General features: G+C 43.6%; 1 protein-coding gene across 1 annotated transcript in view; it reads right to left on the bottom strand.

Moving 5' to 3' along the window:
* ALOX5 (arachidonate 5-lipoxygenase) overlaps positions 1-17,986 on the bottom strand; it is a 37,001-nt gene that overhangs the window by 4,509 nt on the left and 14,506 nt on the right. Inside the window, exons 4-12 of the mRNA XM_053397292.1 lie at positions 17,575-17,697; positions 16,188-16,294; positions 12,646-12,818; positions 10,502-10,648; positions 10,177-10,380; positions 8,882-8,968; positions 5,698-5,876; positions 3,554-3,675; positions 1,485-1,585 (exon numbers count right to left, since the gene is read on the bottom strand). Coding sequence (XP_053253267.1) covers positions 1,485-1,585; positions 3,554-3,675; positions 5,698-5,876; positions 8,882-8,968; positions 10,177-10,380; positions 10,502-10,648; positions 12,646-12,818; positions 16,188-16,294; positions 17,575-17,697 — 1,243 coding nt within the window. The remainder of the gene's footprint in view (positions 1-1,484; positions 1,586-3,553; positions 3,676-5,697; positions 5,877-8,881; positions 8,969-10,176; positions 10,381-10,501; positions 10,649-12,645; positions 12,819-16,187; positions 16,295-17,574; positions 17,698-17,986) is intronic.

The following is a 17,986-nucleotide window of genomic DNA, read 5'->3' as shown; positions in this document are numbered from 1 at the left end:
CTCTGACCTGGTGCACATATCATGTTAAGCTGTGGTTTAAATAAGAGTGAATTAACAGCCTGTGACTTATAGTTCCATTTGAACACAGCACAATGCTTTAACTATGGCTTACTGATCTTAACATTCAGTGTGAACCTCTTCAGCTATGATTTAAGCGTTTCATTGGCCAAACCCATGCCAAGCCAAATTGTCCACCAAGCAGCAAAGTTGCTAGGCTGGGAAGTAAAGCTGGCTTTCAGCACTCAGATGCCCTGGCTGGTGCTTTTCTTGAAGCTGACACCAGGGCTAACTGCCAGCAGGATCCCTCCCCGCCCAAACTCCTTCAATTCAAGATGAAGCTCAGGCTGGGCTTAAAAAGGGAACGTCTTTCAACTTCACTGCTAGATACTTGACTGGTGGTGTTGGTGAATAGGTTTTATGCATTACGAAAGAAGACTTCTTTTTTTAAAAAAAAGACATTGTTGATATGTTTTTAGGATAGGATGGTCACAAAAGTGCTGTTTTGTTTCCTTTACCCCATTCCTAGCTTTTTCAAGACTGGTGCCCGCCAAATGTTTGGGGACGGAACTGCTATTAAAGGTAAAGGTACCCCGACCGTTAAAAGGGACGCGGGTGGCGCTGTGGGTTAAACCACAGAGCCTAGGACTTACCGATCAGAAGGTTGGCGGTTTGAATCCCTGCGACGGGGTGAGCTCCCGTTGCTCAGTCCTTGCTCCTGCCCACCTAGCAGTTCAAAAGCACATCAAAGTGCAAGTAGATAAATAGGTACTGCTCCAGTAGGAAGGTAAACGGCGTTTCCGTGCGCTGCTCTGGTTCACCAGAAGCGGCTTAGTCATGCTGGCCACATGACCCGGAAGCTGTACACCGGCTCCCTCGGCCAGTAAAGCGAGATGAGCGCTGCAACCCCAGAGTCAGCCACGACTGGACCTAATGGTCAGGGGTCCCTTTACCTTTACCTTTACCCCTGGCCGTTAGGTCCAGTTGTGGACGACTCTGGGGTTGCACACTCATTTCGCTCTATAGGCCGAGGGAGCCGGCGTTTGCCCACAGACAGCTTCTGGGTCATGTGGCCAGCATGTGGGTCATGTGGTTCCGGCGAACCAGAGCAGCGCACGGAAACGCCGTTTACCTTCCCGCCGGAGCAGTACCTATTTATCTACTTGCACTTTGACATGCTTTTGAACTGCTAAGTGGGCAGGAGCTAGGGCTGAGCAACGGGAGCTCACCCCGTTGCAGGGATTCGAACCGCCAACCTTCTGATAGTCAAGCCCTAGGCTCAGTGGTTTAGACTGCAGAGTTACCCACGTCCAAATCACCTGGAAGACAAAATTTTGGTTAGGCTGCTCTATGCCTTTTAACAGGCACTCAGGTGACCCCACCATTCCCATCGTTGATATTTCTTTATCAAACTGTAGACTACCTGGACTGGTGTGTAAACCCACTTTAGAAGTTCAAGGACAGAATTGCTTCCAGATAAACTGTACCTGACCAAAATTTACTGCTGCATGTTGTGCAGATGCTGTAAAGATCACTACGGTGAGATATTCTGACAGCTTCTGGCGTGTCTTTATTGTCTTCGGAAATCCTGAAAGAAGAAGAAATTGTTAAATTAATAAGAGCAGTAGTAGTAGTGATAATATTAGTAATTAATAAACTAAAGGAAGGCTGTGGAACTTTTCTGAATTCTCCCCCACCTGGAAACACAACAACATTTATTTTTCACTGTCCCATGAGATGAGACCGGATGGAAGGGGAGCTTGCCTGCTCTTGATAATAAATTAATCATAAATTTTTATTTATACCCTGCCCTTCCCGGTTTAAAAACTGGGCTCAGGGTGGCTAAGAGCAAATATAAAACATTGATTAAAATGCAACTTAAAAACAGTATAAAACAACATAAACTACAACATAAAATGCAGCATCAATATCAATAAAATTCAAAAATTCAGGGGTCATTTTGGGGGGAAACAAAAAACCCAGTCAGTAGACATCAAATGATCACCAGGGCTAACTGGCCAAGTTGGTCCTGCTAGGGTCAGCAAGGAGTCCAAGGAGGAATTCAAATGTGGAGTCCCAGAAAGGGTGTCTTCATAGAAGAGGAAAGGGGAAAGGGAAGAGAGGATCAGGCTAATTCGAACTGAAGGCCAGGTGGAATAGCTCTGTCTTACAAGCCCTGCAGAAGGAGATCAAGTCCTGCAGGGCCCTAGTCTCATGGGACAGAGCGTTCCACCAGGTCGGAGCCGTCACTGTAAAAGCCCTGGCCCTGGTGGAGGATAGTCTGGCTTCCTTAGGGCCCGGGACCTTCAAGCTATTATTATTCATGGACCTTAGGGTCCTCTGTGGGACATACCAGGAGAGGCGGTCCCATAAGTACGAGGGTCCTAGGTTATACTCCTTCTGAAGGAGCAGCTACAAAGGTTGAGGCTACTTAAGGATCCTTTTCTGTTGCTTGAGCCTCAGGTGGCCTCAGTGGTGCAGATTGCTTTCCATCAGCTTTGGCTGGTAGCCCAGCTGCCCCCCCATCTGAACAGGGACAGCCTAACTTCTGTTGTCTATGCTCTGGTAACCTCTAGGCTGGATTACTGAGATGCGCTATACATAGGGTTGCCTGGAACACAGTTCAGAAGCTTCAGCTAGTGCAGAACTCAGTGGCCAGGTTGCTCATTGGGGCAAGACGGTATGAGAAAATCCTGGTGCAACTGCACTGGCTGCCAATTAGCTTCCAGGCCCAATTCAAATGCTGGTTTTGACCTATAAACCTTAAACGGCTCAGGACTACAATGCCTCAAGGACCACCTTTCTCCATATGAACTTACCCAGACCCTGAGAACAACTATGATTAAGCTAATTTATTACAAAATAATACATATAAACCAGCCTACCAGATTATGGAAATTTTCATATTTTTTAAATATTTTGCACTAAATTCATTGATAGTGTCCAACCCTATGCTGCTTTCAACCTGATTAATAAATAAAATTTGAATGCAGAAAGAAAGATCTGGATTGATATCAACAATATATCGACTTGACTTGCATCTTAAAATGTTTTTACTCACTTTTTTTTAAAAGCCCAAATTATTTATGTTAACTTTTATCACACATTATTATAGTGGCTAGAATAGGGATGAATAAAAATGTCCCTTTAATGCAAGTAAATGGTAGAACACAATTAATGAATTTTCGATATTTTTTTCAAGAGATTAGCAGATACTTTATCAATTATGGCAATGCTCATATTTCTTTTACAACTGAGGTTCAGAGCACATATATGATATATTGAGAAACGCTTGTGCTAACAGTAATTTTGATGCATGTCCTGCCTATTCTTTTGCTATTAATATCTTATTTTCCATAACTTTTGAATGGGTTGATAAGAAAGCATTGCATAGATTTCAGATTGTCTTCCAAATTTCCATTTATTCCAGGAGAAGAATGGATTCATTTGCTGGAAATTTTACATCTCTAACTCAGTTTCAGATCAAAGGAGGAATGCATTTCTGTTCATTAGCCAGCAATGCCACAGGACAGAGAATCTGGCTAGCAGATCTCACCTGAAGCCTTGGTTCCTCTCAACCCATAAACATAGACGTCCTTCACAAAGGCCTGGAGTTCCACGTCTTCACAAACCATCTCTTCGCTATCGTAATAGAGGTCCACAACATCTGTCACAAAGCTGCAGAAAACAGAAAGGAAAGTGACTACAAGCTTTTACATTCTCTTGAACTGCTCCGTTAACACTGAGTGCACACACAGAGGTACATATAACTTTTGTCAAAAATGCAACTGGGAAGTGGGAGGGTCGCAAGCTTTCGCGATATCTGGAAAAATCTGTATTTCCCCGTAGAAAAACAACAGCAGGCTGCTTTGTATGTCAATACTCAGCATCCCGTTAGGTTAGAGACAGAATAAAAAGTCTGGATGAATTATATTTTGACATTTTCCTTAATGGTGTCCAATGCCCATCTTGCTTCCACACACTGCCCATCTTGCTTCCACACACTTCTCTGGGCGGAGCCAATATATTTTTCAGAAGCAGGGTTTATAATTGTGTGGGAAAACTCCATGAGTAGAGAAGGCTCCCTGTTTCTGATCTTCACCCTCGAACGCATGGAGGTCACTAAATTACGTGCTGATGGCAGCATACCCCTGCTTCTCTTGTGTGTTTCCTTACATGTGATCCTTACAGATAAGGCTAATGTCAGCCCTGAATGAGGCAGAAAGATAATTTTTGTCATGGATAAACTGTGTGTCTTCCGCAAGGCATTACAATGTGATTTGTTACAACAGGTAGCAAGGAGTCCCTTTCAACTCTATAGTTCTAAGATTCTCTGATTCTATACCACTCTTCATCTGGGAATTATTTATGGAATAAAGGGCATGTTTCATGTTGCCAAATCTCAGGTGCCAAGATTTCTACTTCTGGCCCTGCAGACAACCCAGCAAAGCCATGGTACAAATCCTTACCTCATGGTAAGCTGGTTGTCTGTATTTGCGTGTTCAGACCTTTAAACCTCCCCCTTAAATTCAGACAAGACTCAAATTTTGGTTTGGTTTTTGGCAGAATTTAGGCCACAACTTTATTGATTACAGCAAGTGATTGGTTGCATAGGCTCTGGTTCGACTAGCTCCCTGCACCGTTGCAGGTAGCGCTGACCCAGGGTTCCAGCATAGGTGAGCCAAGGGTGAACACCTGGATAAGCAGAAAGCCGGGAACAGGCTATGTCCACCACCCAAATGCCCTCCTGGACTCAGGCATGGGCACAACCCCCTCACAGGGCTTGACCAAACCATCGAGTCCCTGGATTCCTTTAATGGAATACCCTTCACATAGGGATGGCGAGAGTGTTCCCCCATCGCTATCACCTGAACCAGCGCCTATCTGCAACCTTACAAGTTGTGACGATTTGCTACACGGCAGGTAAAACCCAAATGGCACCAGCCAATCAGCCAAGTGGGGAAAATTCCTGCCATGCCCCTGTCCCAACGACAGATGACAGATGACGGCATAGCAAGGTCAATTGCAAAAAATGCCCTAAAAGTAGGGAGAGGTGGGCGGGTGTTCCGATGCACGCACTAAAAGAGGAAGCTCTGTGTCATGTGCATGGGTATATAGGTCCCTTGATCCATTTAGCTTGCGTCCCATTGGCCTGATTAAACCCAGCATCAAGGGACCTACCAATTGGGTGTTGTGGTTATTCAATCGAACCCACCCACAACACAGTGTTTGTTTGCCAGGTCTCACTGCAACACGTGCCCTCTTTAAGGGAGGACCCGATTAGGCAGGCAGCTAGGTCCAGACAGATACTCCTAGAAATATAGTATGAGTGGATCTGGATAAACGATATGAGCAAACAAAGAAATATTGAGAAATCCAAGTTGAGGGTTATAGGGAAGCCTTTTGTAGAGGTACGTGGCAGAGCCATGCCTATTAGACCCTTCTAAAATGGTGGCTAACAGGACCATCCCCAATACTGTTCCTCTGCCAGTAAAATGAGTCATCTGTCACAGAGCAAAACAAAATGGATTCACTATGACCTAGTGGCCATGTGAAGATTCTCGGCTCCTTCAAAAAGCACCTTGTGTGGAACGTTGTTAAAAGGAACATGCAATAGGTAGATTCACACTTCCAAGATCTCGGTTAGATTTCCTGGTTCTCAGCATGACAAGATAAAATTTATTTCAGACCATCTCCTACCTCTTTATGGCCTCCCACACTTTGAGACCATCATCCCGATAAAAGTAGTATGGAATGTCCTCCGTGCTTCCCATGCCTCTTGCCTTGATTTCTTCAGGGAAGCACAGGGAAGTGTAGGTGAGGTGCTTCATCGCTCGCTGGAGTATCTGCGCAAGCCCTCCTCCTCCGGTGGCATTGGCCTTTGGCACCCAAAACAAGTGGCAGAGAGCATTAAGGAATAGAGGCTCCATAGTCCTGAATGGGGTAACTGTGCCCCTGAAGGACCAGGTGCGCAGCCTGGGAGTCATTTTGGACTCACAGCTGTCCATGGAGGCACAGGTCAAATCTGTGTCCAGGGCAGCTGTTTACCAGCTCCATCTGGTACGTAGGCTGAGACCCTATCTGCCTGCGGACTGTCTCGCCAGAGTGGTGCATGCTCTGGTTATCTCCCGCTTGGACTACTGCAATGCGCTCTACGTGGGGCTACCTTTGAAGGTGACTCGGAAACTACAACTAATCCAGAATGCGGCAGCTAGACTGGTGACTGGGGGCGGCTGCCGAGACCATATAACACCAGTCTTGAAAGACCTACATTGGCTCCCAGTACGTTTCCAAGCACAATTCAAAGTGTTGGTGCTGACCTTTAAAGCCCTAAACAGCCTCGGTCCAGTATACCTGAAGGAGCGTCTCCACCCCCATCATTCTGCCCGGACGCTGAGGTCCAGTGCCGAGGGCCTTCTGGCGGTTCCCTCACTGCGAGAAGCAAAGCTACAGGGAACCAGGCAGAGGGCCTTCTCGGTAGTGGCGCCCGCCCTGTGGAACGCCCTTCCAGCAGATGTCAAAGCGATAAACAACTACCTGACATTCAGAAGACATCTTAAGGCAGCCCTGTTCAGGGAAGTTTTTAACGTGTGATATTTTACTGTATTTTTGGTTTCTATGGAGGCCGCCCAGAGTGGCTGGGGGGGCCCAGCCAGATGGGCGGGGTATAAATAATAAATTATTATTATTATTATTATTATTATTATTATTATTATTATTATTATTATAGAAGAGGGGCCAACTTGAATAAAACATGTGGGGACAGGTAATTGATCACATGATATGGCACACACACACCATTTGAATGGAAATACCCATCAACTTTGAGAGGGGGCAGCCCCCTCAAATCTTTTATTGGGGGGGGGGGCAAAAGGACCTTGGCCCCTAAGGCTCATGTGTTCCACTTAAATATGAGTGCTCTTAACAATGGGGAGGATCTTGCTGTACAAGAGGATTTGGAGATGAGGGCCTGGGCCACACTGGAGTGAAGTTTTGACCCCTGCATCACGCAGCCGTGATATAGTGCACATGGATCCACATGGAGTGGGATTAGTGCCGTTGTAAACCTCCTTGACGGACACAAATGCCCAAGGCATGCCCGTTGACCACTTGCAAGTCCTCCAAAGAATGCATACAACCTTGTCAGGCCAAGCAAGAAATAAGGACGTGTGCTTTCCTTTACATAGTCATTGTGTAAAAATCATATTTATTGTTCCCTTTACAGAATAAGAAACCTGCCAGCTAAGTGGATGGTAAACATAATATGAAAGACACGGGAATAGGTTATATCCAATGCTAGACCTACTCAGAGTAGATCCACTTAAATTAATGAACCTAAGTCAGTCATGCTAGTCCTAAATAGAACCAGCATAAAATCTCACTCTACAGATTAACTGCTTAACTGCAAATCAGTGTTTGTAATGGTATATGTTCGCTTGTTTTAAAGAAGCCAAGTGTTACAGTAACTGGAGACTGGAAAGTATGCAATTAGCTTGAGTCCAAATCAAATTACTTTGGGGAGATTTTCCTTCATGTAAAAGGCATGGCCATTTGAGGCATAGCTGTCAACTTTCAGATTTGAAAATAAGGGATCAGCAGCCTCAAAAATAAGGGATCAGCAACCTCACCTGTCCCGGGGAGAGTCTACGGGATATCTAACAATCCGGGATAGCAGCAGGAAGCAGCGGGAAACTGCGCTGGAATAAGGGAATTTCCCGCAAAGAAAGGGAAGGTTGACAGCTATGGTTAGAGGGCTTGTGAAGGGGATTTTCTTTAGGTCAGACCCTGTGGGTTTTTCTCTTTGGTGCATTGACTTGGGTTTACTTGATTATTTTACAGTCTGCTCTAGCTTTGCAATTCCAAGCCTCTATTTTGAGTTCTGTGTTTTCTCTTCTGCCAGCATTGTGTCAGCTGCATGTTGTCTGGCCTTGCTATTCGGCCTTGCTATTTTAGCTGCTCATATCTGCTCCAACATCAGCATCTCTTTACTGATAAGAAGCCCCTTTACAACTTGTACTGTATTTCAGAGTAAAATCCACGGCATATAGTGGAGCTTACTGTTGAATAAAATATTGATCTTACAGGAAAAAGGAAGGGGTGAGATGGCTAAAAATAGCTTTATCTTATCTCATTATACATGATAAAGCTATTTTTAGCCATCTTACCCCTTGCTTTTTCCTGTAAGACCAATTACAGTTGTTAACAGTCGTCAACAGGTTTACCACACCTATCAGCCAATCACCCATTCCCACCACCCTTCTGAGAAACACCCCTCCCCACCCTCTCACTATATATAAGGGTCTGGTGACTTCTGTTTCAGTGTATCTGAAGAAGTGTGCATGCACATGAAAGCTCATACCAAGAACAAACTTAGTTGGTCTCTAAGGTGCTACTAGGGACGCGGGTGGCGCTGTGGGTTAAACCACAGAGCCTAGGACTTGCCGATCAGAAGGTTGGCGGTTCGAATCCCCGCAACGGGGTGAGCTCCCGTTGCTCGGTCCCTGCTCCTGCCAACCTAGCAGTTCGAAAGCACGTCAAAGTGCAAGTAGATAAATAGGTACCGCTCCAGCGGGAAGGTAAACGGCATTTCCGTACGCTGCTCTGGTTCGCCAGAAGCGGCTTAGTCATGCTGGCCACATGACCCGGAAGCTGTACGCTGGCTCCCTCGGCCAATAAAGCGAGATGAGCACCACAACCCCAGAGTCGGTCACGACTGGACCTAATGGTCAGAGGTCCCTTTACCTTTACCTTTAAGGTGCTACTGGAAGGATTTTTTTTAATTTTTAAATTTAATTTAATTTATTTTATGGAGAAAAGTCATTGAAAGAACTATGTGAAAGACACTTCCTTGAGGTACAAATTTATGAAATCAAGGCTCTCTCACCTTGTCAAAAAGGCCATATTCACAGATAAGCTGTTCTCGGGCTTTAGTGTTGATGGCTATTGTAAACCGCACATGGGATACCAGGAGCTGTAAACCAGAAGAGAAAGTAGATAAGAATGAAATATTCCTGCAGTGTTAACAATGGAATATGATGGGCTCCCAAAACAACTTGCTTTCAAATAAGGAACTATAGCTTTAATATAAATTATGTGTATGAACTGAAGACAATTTCAAAGCATAGTCCTTTACAATTTGATAGATGCTGCTAGATATCAGATCTACAGTATGAGAAACATGCACCTTATACAGTGGTACCTCGGGTTACATACGCTTCAGGTTGCAGACTCCGCTAACCCAGAAATAGTGCTTCAGGTTAAGAACTTTGCTTCAGGATGAGAACAGAAATTGTGCTCCGGCAGCGCGGCAGCAGCAGGAGGCCCCATTAGCTAAAGTGGTGCTTCAGATTAAGAGCAGTTTCAGGTTAAGAACGGACCTCCGGAACGAATTAAGTACTTAACCCAAGGGACCACTGTACTGCCAAAAGGCGTTCAAACATGTAGGTAATATTCAAACATGTTGGACTGCACTGCACCAGAATTGAAGGTTAAATAGGGTTCTCCAGCAAAATAATACAAAGACATTGATTTGTCAATTTGGGCAGAGAAGGCTTACAGATGCACATAATTCAGACCAATTATACATAGTGTTGTTGTCCAAGGGCACCTCAGGGCACACTCTTTAACAAGGTATGAACCATTAATCCATCTTCATCCTGCATGTTACTTCCAGCTTCAGACACAAATCATCGTAGACAATTTGCCACTTGAAGACACTATTTATTTATTTGTGTGCTTTATTTATCTAATACTGGTCAAATTAAAACGGCTCAAAGAAAATTAAAATGGCCAGGTTTTTTTTAAGAAACACTGCACTTAAGAAGACTGTTTAACTGTGCTATCTTAGCTTTTTCTTAGTGGAATATTTTAAATATGAGCCATTTTACAATTCAGAAGAGGTCATTTTTTCTTGCCACATTTCATAGAGCTGGGACAAATGATCATATATATATATATATATATATATATATATATATATATATATATATATATGTTCCAGTCTTATAATGATAGAATGCTGTTTGCCTTATCTGCCTTAAATATACAGGGGCTCTCTCGTCTGTACAATATCAAATATTACTTTTATTAACAATACATTTAACAGAAAATTGCAGGTCTTGCAGAAAACAAAACAATCATCTCTGATATGCACACCTTCCTAGCACCCAATTAACCCACCTTAAAGAGAGGATGGACGGAAGGCAGTTGCCGGAACATGGCTACTCCAAACACTTCAGAAATTAAGTGAGTCCGAAGGAGGTGAGTAACAGTCTGATGGATGTGGAAATCCGAAGAACGTACCCAAATTTTGGCCAATAACCAGTCATACTTTGCATCTGATGGCAGGAAAATAGGATTCCCTGGCTCAGGAGCTTGTTTTATCTGGTGTAAATAATAGCAAATAATAGCAATAATAATAGCAATAATAGCAATAATAACAAAATAGTTAACAATTCTTTCAATAATGAAAGATTATTATTTTAGTGGGTAAAACATAGATTACCTGGATTGCAATAGGGACAATCTTCTTCTCTAAATTCTTATATAATAAACAGACTGGAGCAGACAGATATTGCACAGTGCAGGGGTCAGTCTTATTGCCTTCAACACCATCCAGAAGTTCATAATCCACTATGAAAATATTCCCTTGCTGTAGGAAAAATGAAAGAAAACATGCACACTTGTTTACTTTGATTAATGGGTTATTCCATGAAAATGCCAACCTACAGACTCGGCTTTCATTTTTGGACATCACCAACATGTTCTATATCATTCTAAATATAATTTTCAAGAGTTTCATATGGCAACGTTATTTTGAAATTAGAGTAAACAACCAGAAGTGTGACATACAAGATGACTCAGAATCTCTCTATTCCCACTCCACCCCCCCAAGTTCAGTTAAAATTCTCTATTCTCCAAGAAACTAGAGAATAGGTTATTGATAGCTTTACTTTCCCATTTGGTGAAATGACAAGAAATTTTATGTTAGGAACAAAATCAGATGAGCTTAAAGGCAGTATGATGTATGCTGCTTGAGAATGTTACATTAGTCACAAAAATACTCTCCCCACAACAAATGAAAAGAAAAATCTATGTTTTAGCTACATCCTCGTCATGTGAGGTTCTTAGCATTAAGAAAATGTGGTGAGATATTAACTGAAGTACCGTATGTTTTACATGCAACATTACTTGTGACCAACATAACACCACAATATTGCAACTTACGTAGCATAAATGTGTTGTCATGTGTGTCCTTTAAGCCTCTTTTTAGGAGCTTCAGATTTTCGTCCCTGATAATGCACTAAATTCTTAGGGCAGCAATCCTATGCCCAAGAAACTGGCTTAAAGCAAACAGGTTAAGCCAGAGTAAAGTTACACCGGATCCAAAAACTGTTCAGAAGCGGGACAGCTGCAGTTGTTCTCCCGAAGCCAGGCAGAAGCAAAACAAGCCTTTAAAAGAGCGTTCTACACTGGGTTGCTGGGACATGGGTGGCGCTGTGGGTTAAACCACAGAGCCTAGGACTTGCCGATCAGAAGGTCAGTGGTTCGAATCCCTGCAATGGGGTGAGCTCCCGTTACTCGGTCCCTGCTCCTGCCAACCTAGCAGTTCGAAAGCATGAAGTGCAAGTAGATAAATAGGTACTTCTCCGGCAGGAAGGTAAACAGCATTTCCATGTGCTGCTCTGGTTAGCCACAAGCGGCTTAGTCATGCTGGCCACATGACTTGGAAGTTGTATGCCGGCTCCCTCAGCCAATAAAACGAGATGAGCGCCGCAACCCCAGAGTCATCCGTGACTGGGCCTAATGGTCAGGGGTCCCTTTACCTTTACACTGGGTTGCTAGGTCATACGGCTGAGCTGGACAGGGTTGAGATCCAGCCTAAGTCTCCCTGCAGGACATCCCTTTTGGGGGATTTACACTGGCCTTGTTGACGTCCCAGAAGCCAAGACCGGCTGAGCCTCAGTGGAACCAGGATGAGCAAATTATCTTTGACTGAGCCAGGGTCAGGGACTTAATGAAGACCCACTGTATCCTAAGTTTTTGATTCCAGCAGATCTTGCCTCCAAAGCCTGTTAGATGTCTCATACATCTCATGTATTTCACGGAGTTTTACAAAAAGAGACAGGTGTCTGCCCTCAAGAAGCTTCGTGTCTTAAAGACAAGTCAGACAATGGGGGTGGGCAGATGTTATTGCTTTAAAAGAAATATAATATAACAATGTGTTTATAGGTTTAGTAATCTTTTTATTTATGTGATCATTGGAGGAAGGATAACTTGCTCCCGGTGGCTCACAGGACCATCATTCCTCATGGAGCCAAGGAAGAGGTATTATAATTTCATCAAAATGTTCAGCATTAAAAAGTGCATCCCATAGTACTGTATAGTAGGAATTCCCTATCCTGACCTGAATGTTGCCTTCAAATTATGTACTTTACATACAAACTGATTCACTGAATTTCAACTCAGTGTTCAAACTGCAAATCTTCTGTTTGTATGACAAAGCACTCCTTTCCCAAAGAATGCAATCTGCTTCAATACATTTCCTGAAAAGCTTTTAAACTGATGAGTACTATAACTGGCCCGTACGGGCAGGGGTACCTTTACCTTTTACTATAACACTGAAATAAATCCATTCTATGTTTATACCTTTATTTCCTCTTCCAGAGTCAGATTTCTCTCCAAACTGCATTCTACCATTTCCGTAGTCACGGGAAATTTCTTTGGTAACTCTGTGCACTTTTGGATCAATACAGGATTGCACCCATTCAGGAACTGGTATCCAAACATAAAATCTTCTTGCCAATGCTGCATCACATACTCTAAAAGGAGAAAAAAGAGAACGAAACCCAAAGACTATTTTTAGCAGAACGCCTTCCAAAAAATAATAACTATTCTATATTAAGCTATATCAAGTAAAACAAAAAAATAAAAAACCAAACAGAGAAAAGGAAGGCAGAGCCTGAAAATGAGGCTCAGGGTAAATTTATTTAACAACATGATATGCCCAGCACACTTGCAGTCTTCAAGTGATAGCCATGTTCAAATATATAAAAGGATGTCACATAGAGGAGGGAGAAAGGTTGTTTTCTGCTGCTCCAGAGAAGCGGACACGGAGCAATGGATCCAAACTGCAGGAAAGAAGATTCCACCTAAACATTAGGAAGAACTTCCTGACAGTAAGAGCTGTTCAACAGTGGAATTTGCTGCCAAGGAGTGTGGTGGAGTCTCCTTCTTTGGAGGTCTTTAAGCAGAGGCTTGACAACCATATGTCAGGAGTGCTCTGATGGTGTTTCCTGCTTGGCAGGGGGTTGGACTCGATGGCCCTTGTGGTCTCTTCCAACTCTATGATTCTATGATTCTATGATTCATTAGAGGCGCTGGAAGAGACTGAGATTACTGGATATTAAAATATTGTTACATAAAAAGCATACATACACATAATGGGCTCCTTTGCTAAATATAGCCCTGTCTAGTTGCTGATGGAACCAAGTAGAACAAGAAGTCAAACTATTGAGATTGCCAAATTCCGGTGAGCAGCAATGGAATGGCAGATGGACTGAGGTCCATTTAGTGCTGTGAGAATGGGGATGTTTGTCAAGGACAGGGCTCAGCAAACTTTTTTAGCAGGGGGCCGGTCCACTGTCCCTCAGACCTTGTGGGGGGCCAGACTATATTTGGGGGGGGGGGTGAATGAATTCCTATGCCCCACAAATAACCCAGAGATGCATTTTAAATAAAAGGGCACATTCTACTCAGGTAAAAAACCACTGATTCCCAGACCGTCCGCGGGCCGGATTTAGAAGGCGATAGGGTTGGATCCAGGCCCCGGGCCTTAGTTTGCCAACCTATGGTCAAGGGCAGGCATAGGCAAACTCGGCCCTCCAGATGTTTTGGGACTACAGCTCCCATCATCCCTAGCTAACAGGACCAGTGGTCAGGGATGATGGGAATTGTAGTCCCAAAACATCTGAAGGGGCGAGTTTGCCTATGCCTGGTCAAGGGGGTGGATACTGGGTGGTGATTAAGTGGGGATGATGCAGAGGCTATGGGGCAGTTGAAGCCCTCTAGGACTCCCTTTTAAAGCTTTTTGAAACTGACTACCGTATTTTTCACTCCATAAGACACACCTGACCATAAGACGCACCTAGTTTTTAGAGGGGGAAAGCCAGAAAAAAAAAATTCTGTGCAGAGCATGTAAGCGGCTCTCGCTTTTCTTGCTTTAAACCCTTCCTTCCCTCCTCCCGCTTCACTGAGAAGCCAGCAGAGCAAGAGCAATAGCTGCGCAACACCTCTTGTTCTGCTGGCTTGCCAGCAAAGCGGGATGAAGGACAAAAGGGAGCCCTTACAAGGGAGCGCTGAGCAGAGCCTGTATGCATCCCAGATGTGAATGCAGATGTTAATCCATGGTTTGCCTTAGTGTTATGGGTGAGCAAGCTCTACGTCATAACATACCGTATTTTTTGCTCTATAAGACGCACCAGACCACAAGACACACCTAGGTTTTGGAGGAGGAAAACGAGAAAAAAAATATTCTGAATCTCAGAAGCCAGAACAGCAAGAGGGATCTTGCTGTTCTGGCTTCTGTGATAGCTGCGCAGCCTGCATTCGCTCCATAAGACACACACACATTTCCCCTTACTTTTTAGGAGGGAAAAAGTGTGTCTTATGGAGCAAAAAATACGGTAGTTGAGAAGTGTGCTTATGCAGAGCTGAAAGTAAGGATGGGGGAGAAATTCGATTCGGGACAGCTGACCCTACCTAATTTGCATTTTGCAAAACAATAGGAGAGTCAACATGTAGTCTTCCTTCAGAAAATCCACATGTCTCGGAATATTGCAGTCCAGATCTCCAACCAAGTACCGTATTTTTCGCCCTATAGGACGCACTTTTCCCCCTCCAAAAATGAAGGGGAAATGTGTGTGCGTCCTATGGGGCGAATGCAGGCTTTCGCTGAAGCCTGGAGAGCGAGAGGCATCGGTGCGCACCGACCCCTCTCGCTCTCCAGGCTTCAGGAAGCTATCCGCAAGCCTTGCAAGCCCAGCGGGAGTTCCCGCGGGCTCACAAGGCTTGCGGGCAGCAGCCTGCAGCTCGGAGCACGGGGCGCCCTCCGGAGGACGCCCCGTGCTTCGGGAAGGTGTCCGCAAGCCTCCTGCCAGGAGGTCCCGCCAGGCTCGCAAGACTTGCAGGCAGCAGCCTGTTCTGGGGGCTGGGGTCGGGGGAAGCTCGGGCTTCCCCCGCGCCAGCCCCGCGCCTGGGGGAAAAATATTTTTTTTCTTTATTTCCCCCCCAAAAAAACTAGGTGCGTCTTATGGGGCGGTGCGTCCTATGGGGCAAAAAATACGGTAATGTGTACAAGAATGGAAATTCAAGTGTTCAGAACTGAGTTCAAGGTTGCAAAGATGAAAAAGTGAGAGAAACTGACATTGGCAATTTCACCCCTGGCTAAGACTTGGATGGAGGACTATCCTTTCACTTTCAAGGTGCTCTTGACAACCTTAAGTCAGGCCTGCTTTGTTCTTAAATCAAGATAAGGGCAAGTTACCCCACAGCTTTAAGCTGCAATTTGCACTCTGGTTTTGAAAACTGCATGAAAAACTGAAGCTTTTACAAATACTTCCTTTTTTTGCTTGGTTTGCTGCTCTTTCCTCCCCTAAAAACTAAAAGTTACACTGACTTTGAGGTGAAAGCTAAGTAGACTTTGCTGATTCTAACTCAACTTTCCCCACTAGCTAGGTCTCTACTGTGCAAAACTATTAGGTACGGGTGGCCTGTTTTATACCTCTTTTCCAAAAGCTTATTGGTTTACTGTGGCCTCTCAAGGCTTCTCTGCTATGGTAAAAATGAAAACTCGGTTTCTACAGGCTTATCACTCCATGATTTGGCTACTGAGATACACGTTTACAGGGTTTACCTCCTAACACACATTGCCTTTAGTGTACCATTATTACAGTACAGTATAAGCTGTAATTAAATTAATAAATTTACATTACTTACCTTTAGTTTCTTGAGTGCCCTTCGACTTGTGCAACCACTGGGTACATAAATTCCAAGAATTATTGGCCTAACTCATATCCCAAAGGTTTTTAGCTGAAAAATTACTAAATGGCGTCCAAACTGAAATTTTGGTCAGTAACATAAAAATTAATTCATCTTGTGATGCTAGTGTCAACAACTGCAATCGATCTTACCAGAAATGGTATTGCTTATTCTGACAAATATCTTCTCAAAATCTGCAAAGTCACTCCAGGAAGATTGGAACATGTGCATGAAACGATTAACATAGAGATTTTCCATCCTAAAAAAACCAAAAATACTGTGAGGTCATTGGCTGCAATCTTTTTTGTTTCATTTCTCTCCTTGCACATTTCACTTTTCCCATAACTTCTTTACTTCTGTATGAAGTCTTCAGAAATGAAGGACGTAAATGAAGGGGAATAAATCTAGGAACTAAATCTCACAAGCAAAATGGTACCAGTGTTTTAAAACATATTGGACACTGGCACCACCTCTAAATCATCTTATGTTACCTTCCAAAAAACTGCAACAAAATTTCTTAGGAGACATTTTACTGAGTATATATCTAAGATTTTTCTTTTTCTAATCCTCCTGGAAAAACAAGGTTGAGTTGCAATTTTTTTTGCTGAACATTATCCACCATTTTTAATGGTAGCTGCTATTTCTCCATCACGATTCTCTGGAACGCCAAGTCCAAGGCATCATGGAGGATTAAAAAAAGGCAAATACCGTCTATGACCGTATTAAACTAATTGGACTGGATGCAAACACAGCTGGCACAGCAGCAGCAAAAACAAACCTTAGGAAAAACTGTATTAATAGCACTGCCAGTGCTGTAAGCCCCACCACTGAGAAACTGTTGGAAAACTACTACTCCCCTTGGAGAAATTTGGTGAAACGGCCACCAATTTTTCTGCCCATTAACGAAGTGGAGAACTTTAAGGAGTCATTTCCACACAACTCTACTTCCAGTTCACCCTTGCATGTAGTCCTGCGCATGCAACTTACTGCTAAGTGAAAAGATTTGTGGATTGGGATCCAAACTCAACAATGCCATTATAAAGAAGTGAACAAGACATCTTTGAAAAAAATTATGTGGTTTTTTAATGCTTTTAAATAAATAAATACAGCAATAATTGGGACAGTAGTTGGACAGACAGGCGAAGCCTCCATACAAAAGATTTTTTTAAAAGCAACTTAGACTATATTAGAACTGGCTAATTTTACAAATTTAGCTAGACTGTGAGAAGACAGGGGCTGGGTAGATAAAATTAGAATATGTTGATAGGGTTAGTATCATTTTATTAATTATTTGGGATGTACTGTAAAGGTAACATTTATGAAGAATAGTAATAAGTATTATGTTTGTTACCATTGTTCTGATTACTGAAATTTTACATTCAAAATGGAATCATGTGCTGTTTTGCATCGTCATTTAAAGTGTTACGTGGTTAAAATATATGTTTAAATTGTCCTTTAATCAATTTTGTCCTTTCCCCCATTATCCCAGACCAATCCAGAATATGGCTACCAAATAATGAGAGCCACCATAATACTCACGCTTTAGTATAATTCAAAACAAAGTCGACGCCTTTCTCGCTGTCAAACTGGATGTTTCGAGGCAATTCCTTGTGAGATTTGGCATCTATGTTCAGGGGAAAGCCTGGGTGCCATTCTGCCCACCTGGTTAAAAATGAAAATAACTCAAAAGGCAGCTTCTCCATTTGAGGGCAAGCTGGGACCGGAAACACAACCTGGCCACGGTCCCTTCCTCCGTCCAATCCATTCGGCAGCAAGGACAGTGGCGACGCCCCTCCCATCTGCTACTGCCCACCAGGTAGCCAGAAATGATCACACAACTTTTAGTTGTTTCCTGCATATACCTTAGTCAACAACTGGGGTGGTGGTGGTGGTTATGAACTGGGCAAGCTATCTTTGGGTGTGGAATAGTGCCTCTGGGTACCTGAGCATG

Source organism: Podarcis raffonei, chromosome 7 (assembly GCF_027172205.1).
Source record: "Podarcis raffonei isolate rPodRaf1 chromosome 7, rPodRaf1.pri, whole genome shotgun sequence".
NCBI lineage: Eukaryota > Metazoa > Chordata > Lepidosauria > Squamata > Lacertidae > Podarcis > Podarcis raffonei.
Note: the sequence above shows the minus strand (reverse complement) of the source record. Positions and strands in the feature narration are given on the sequence as shown.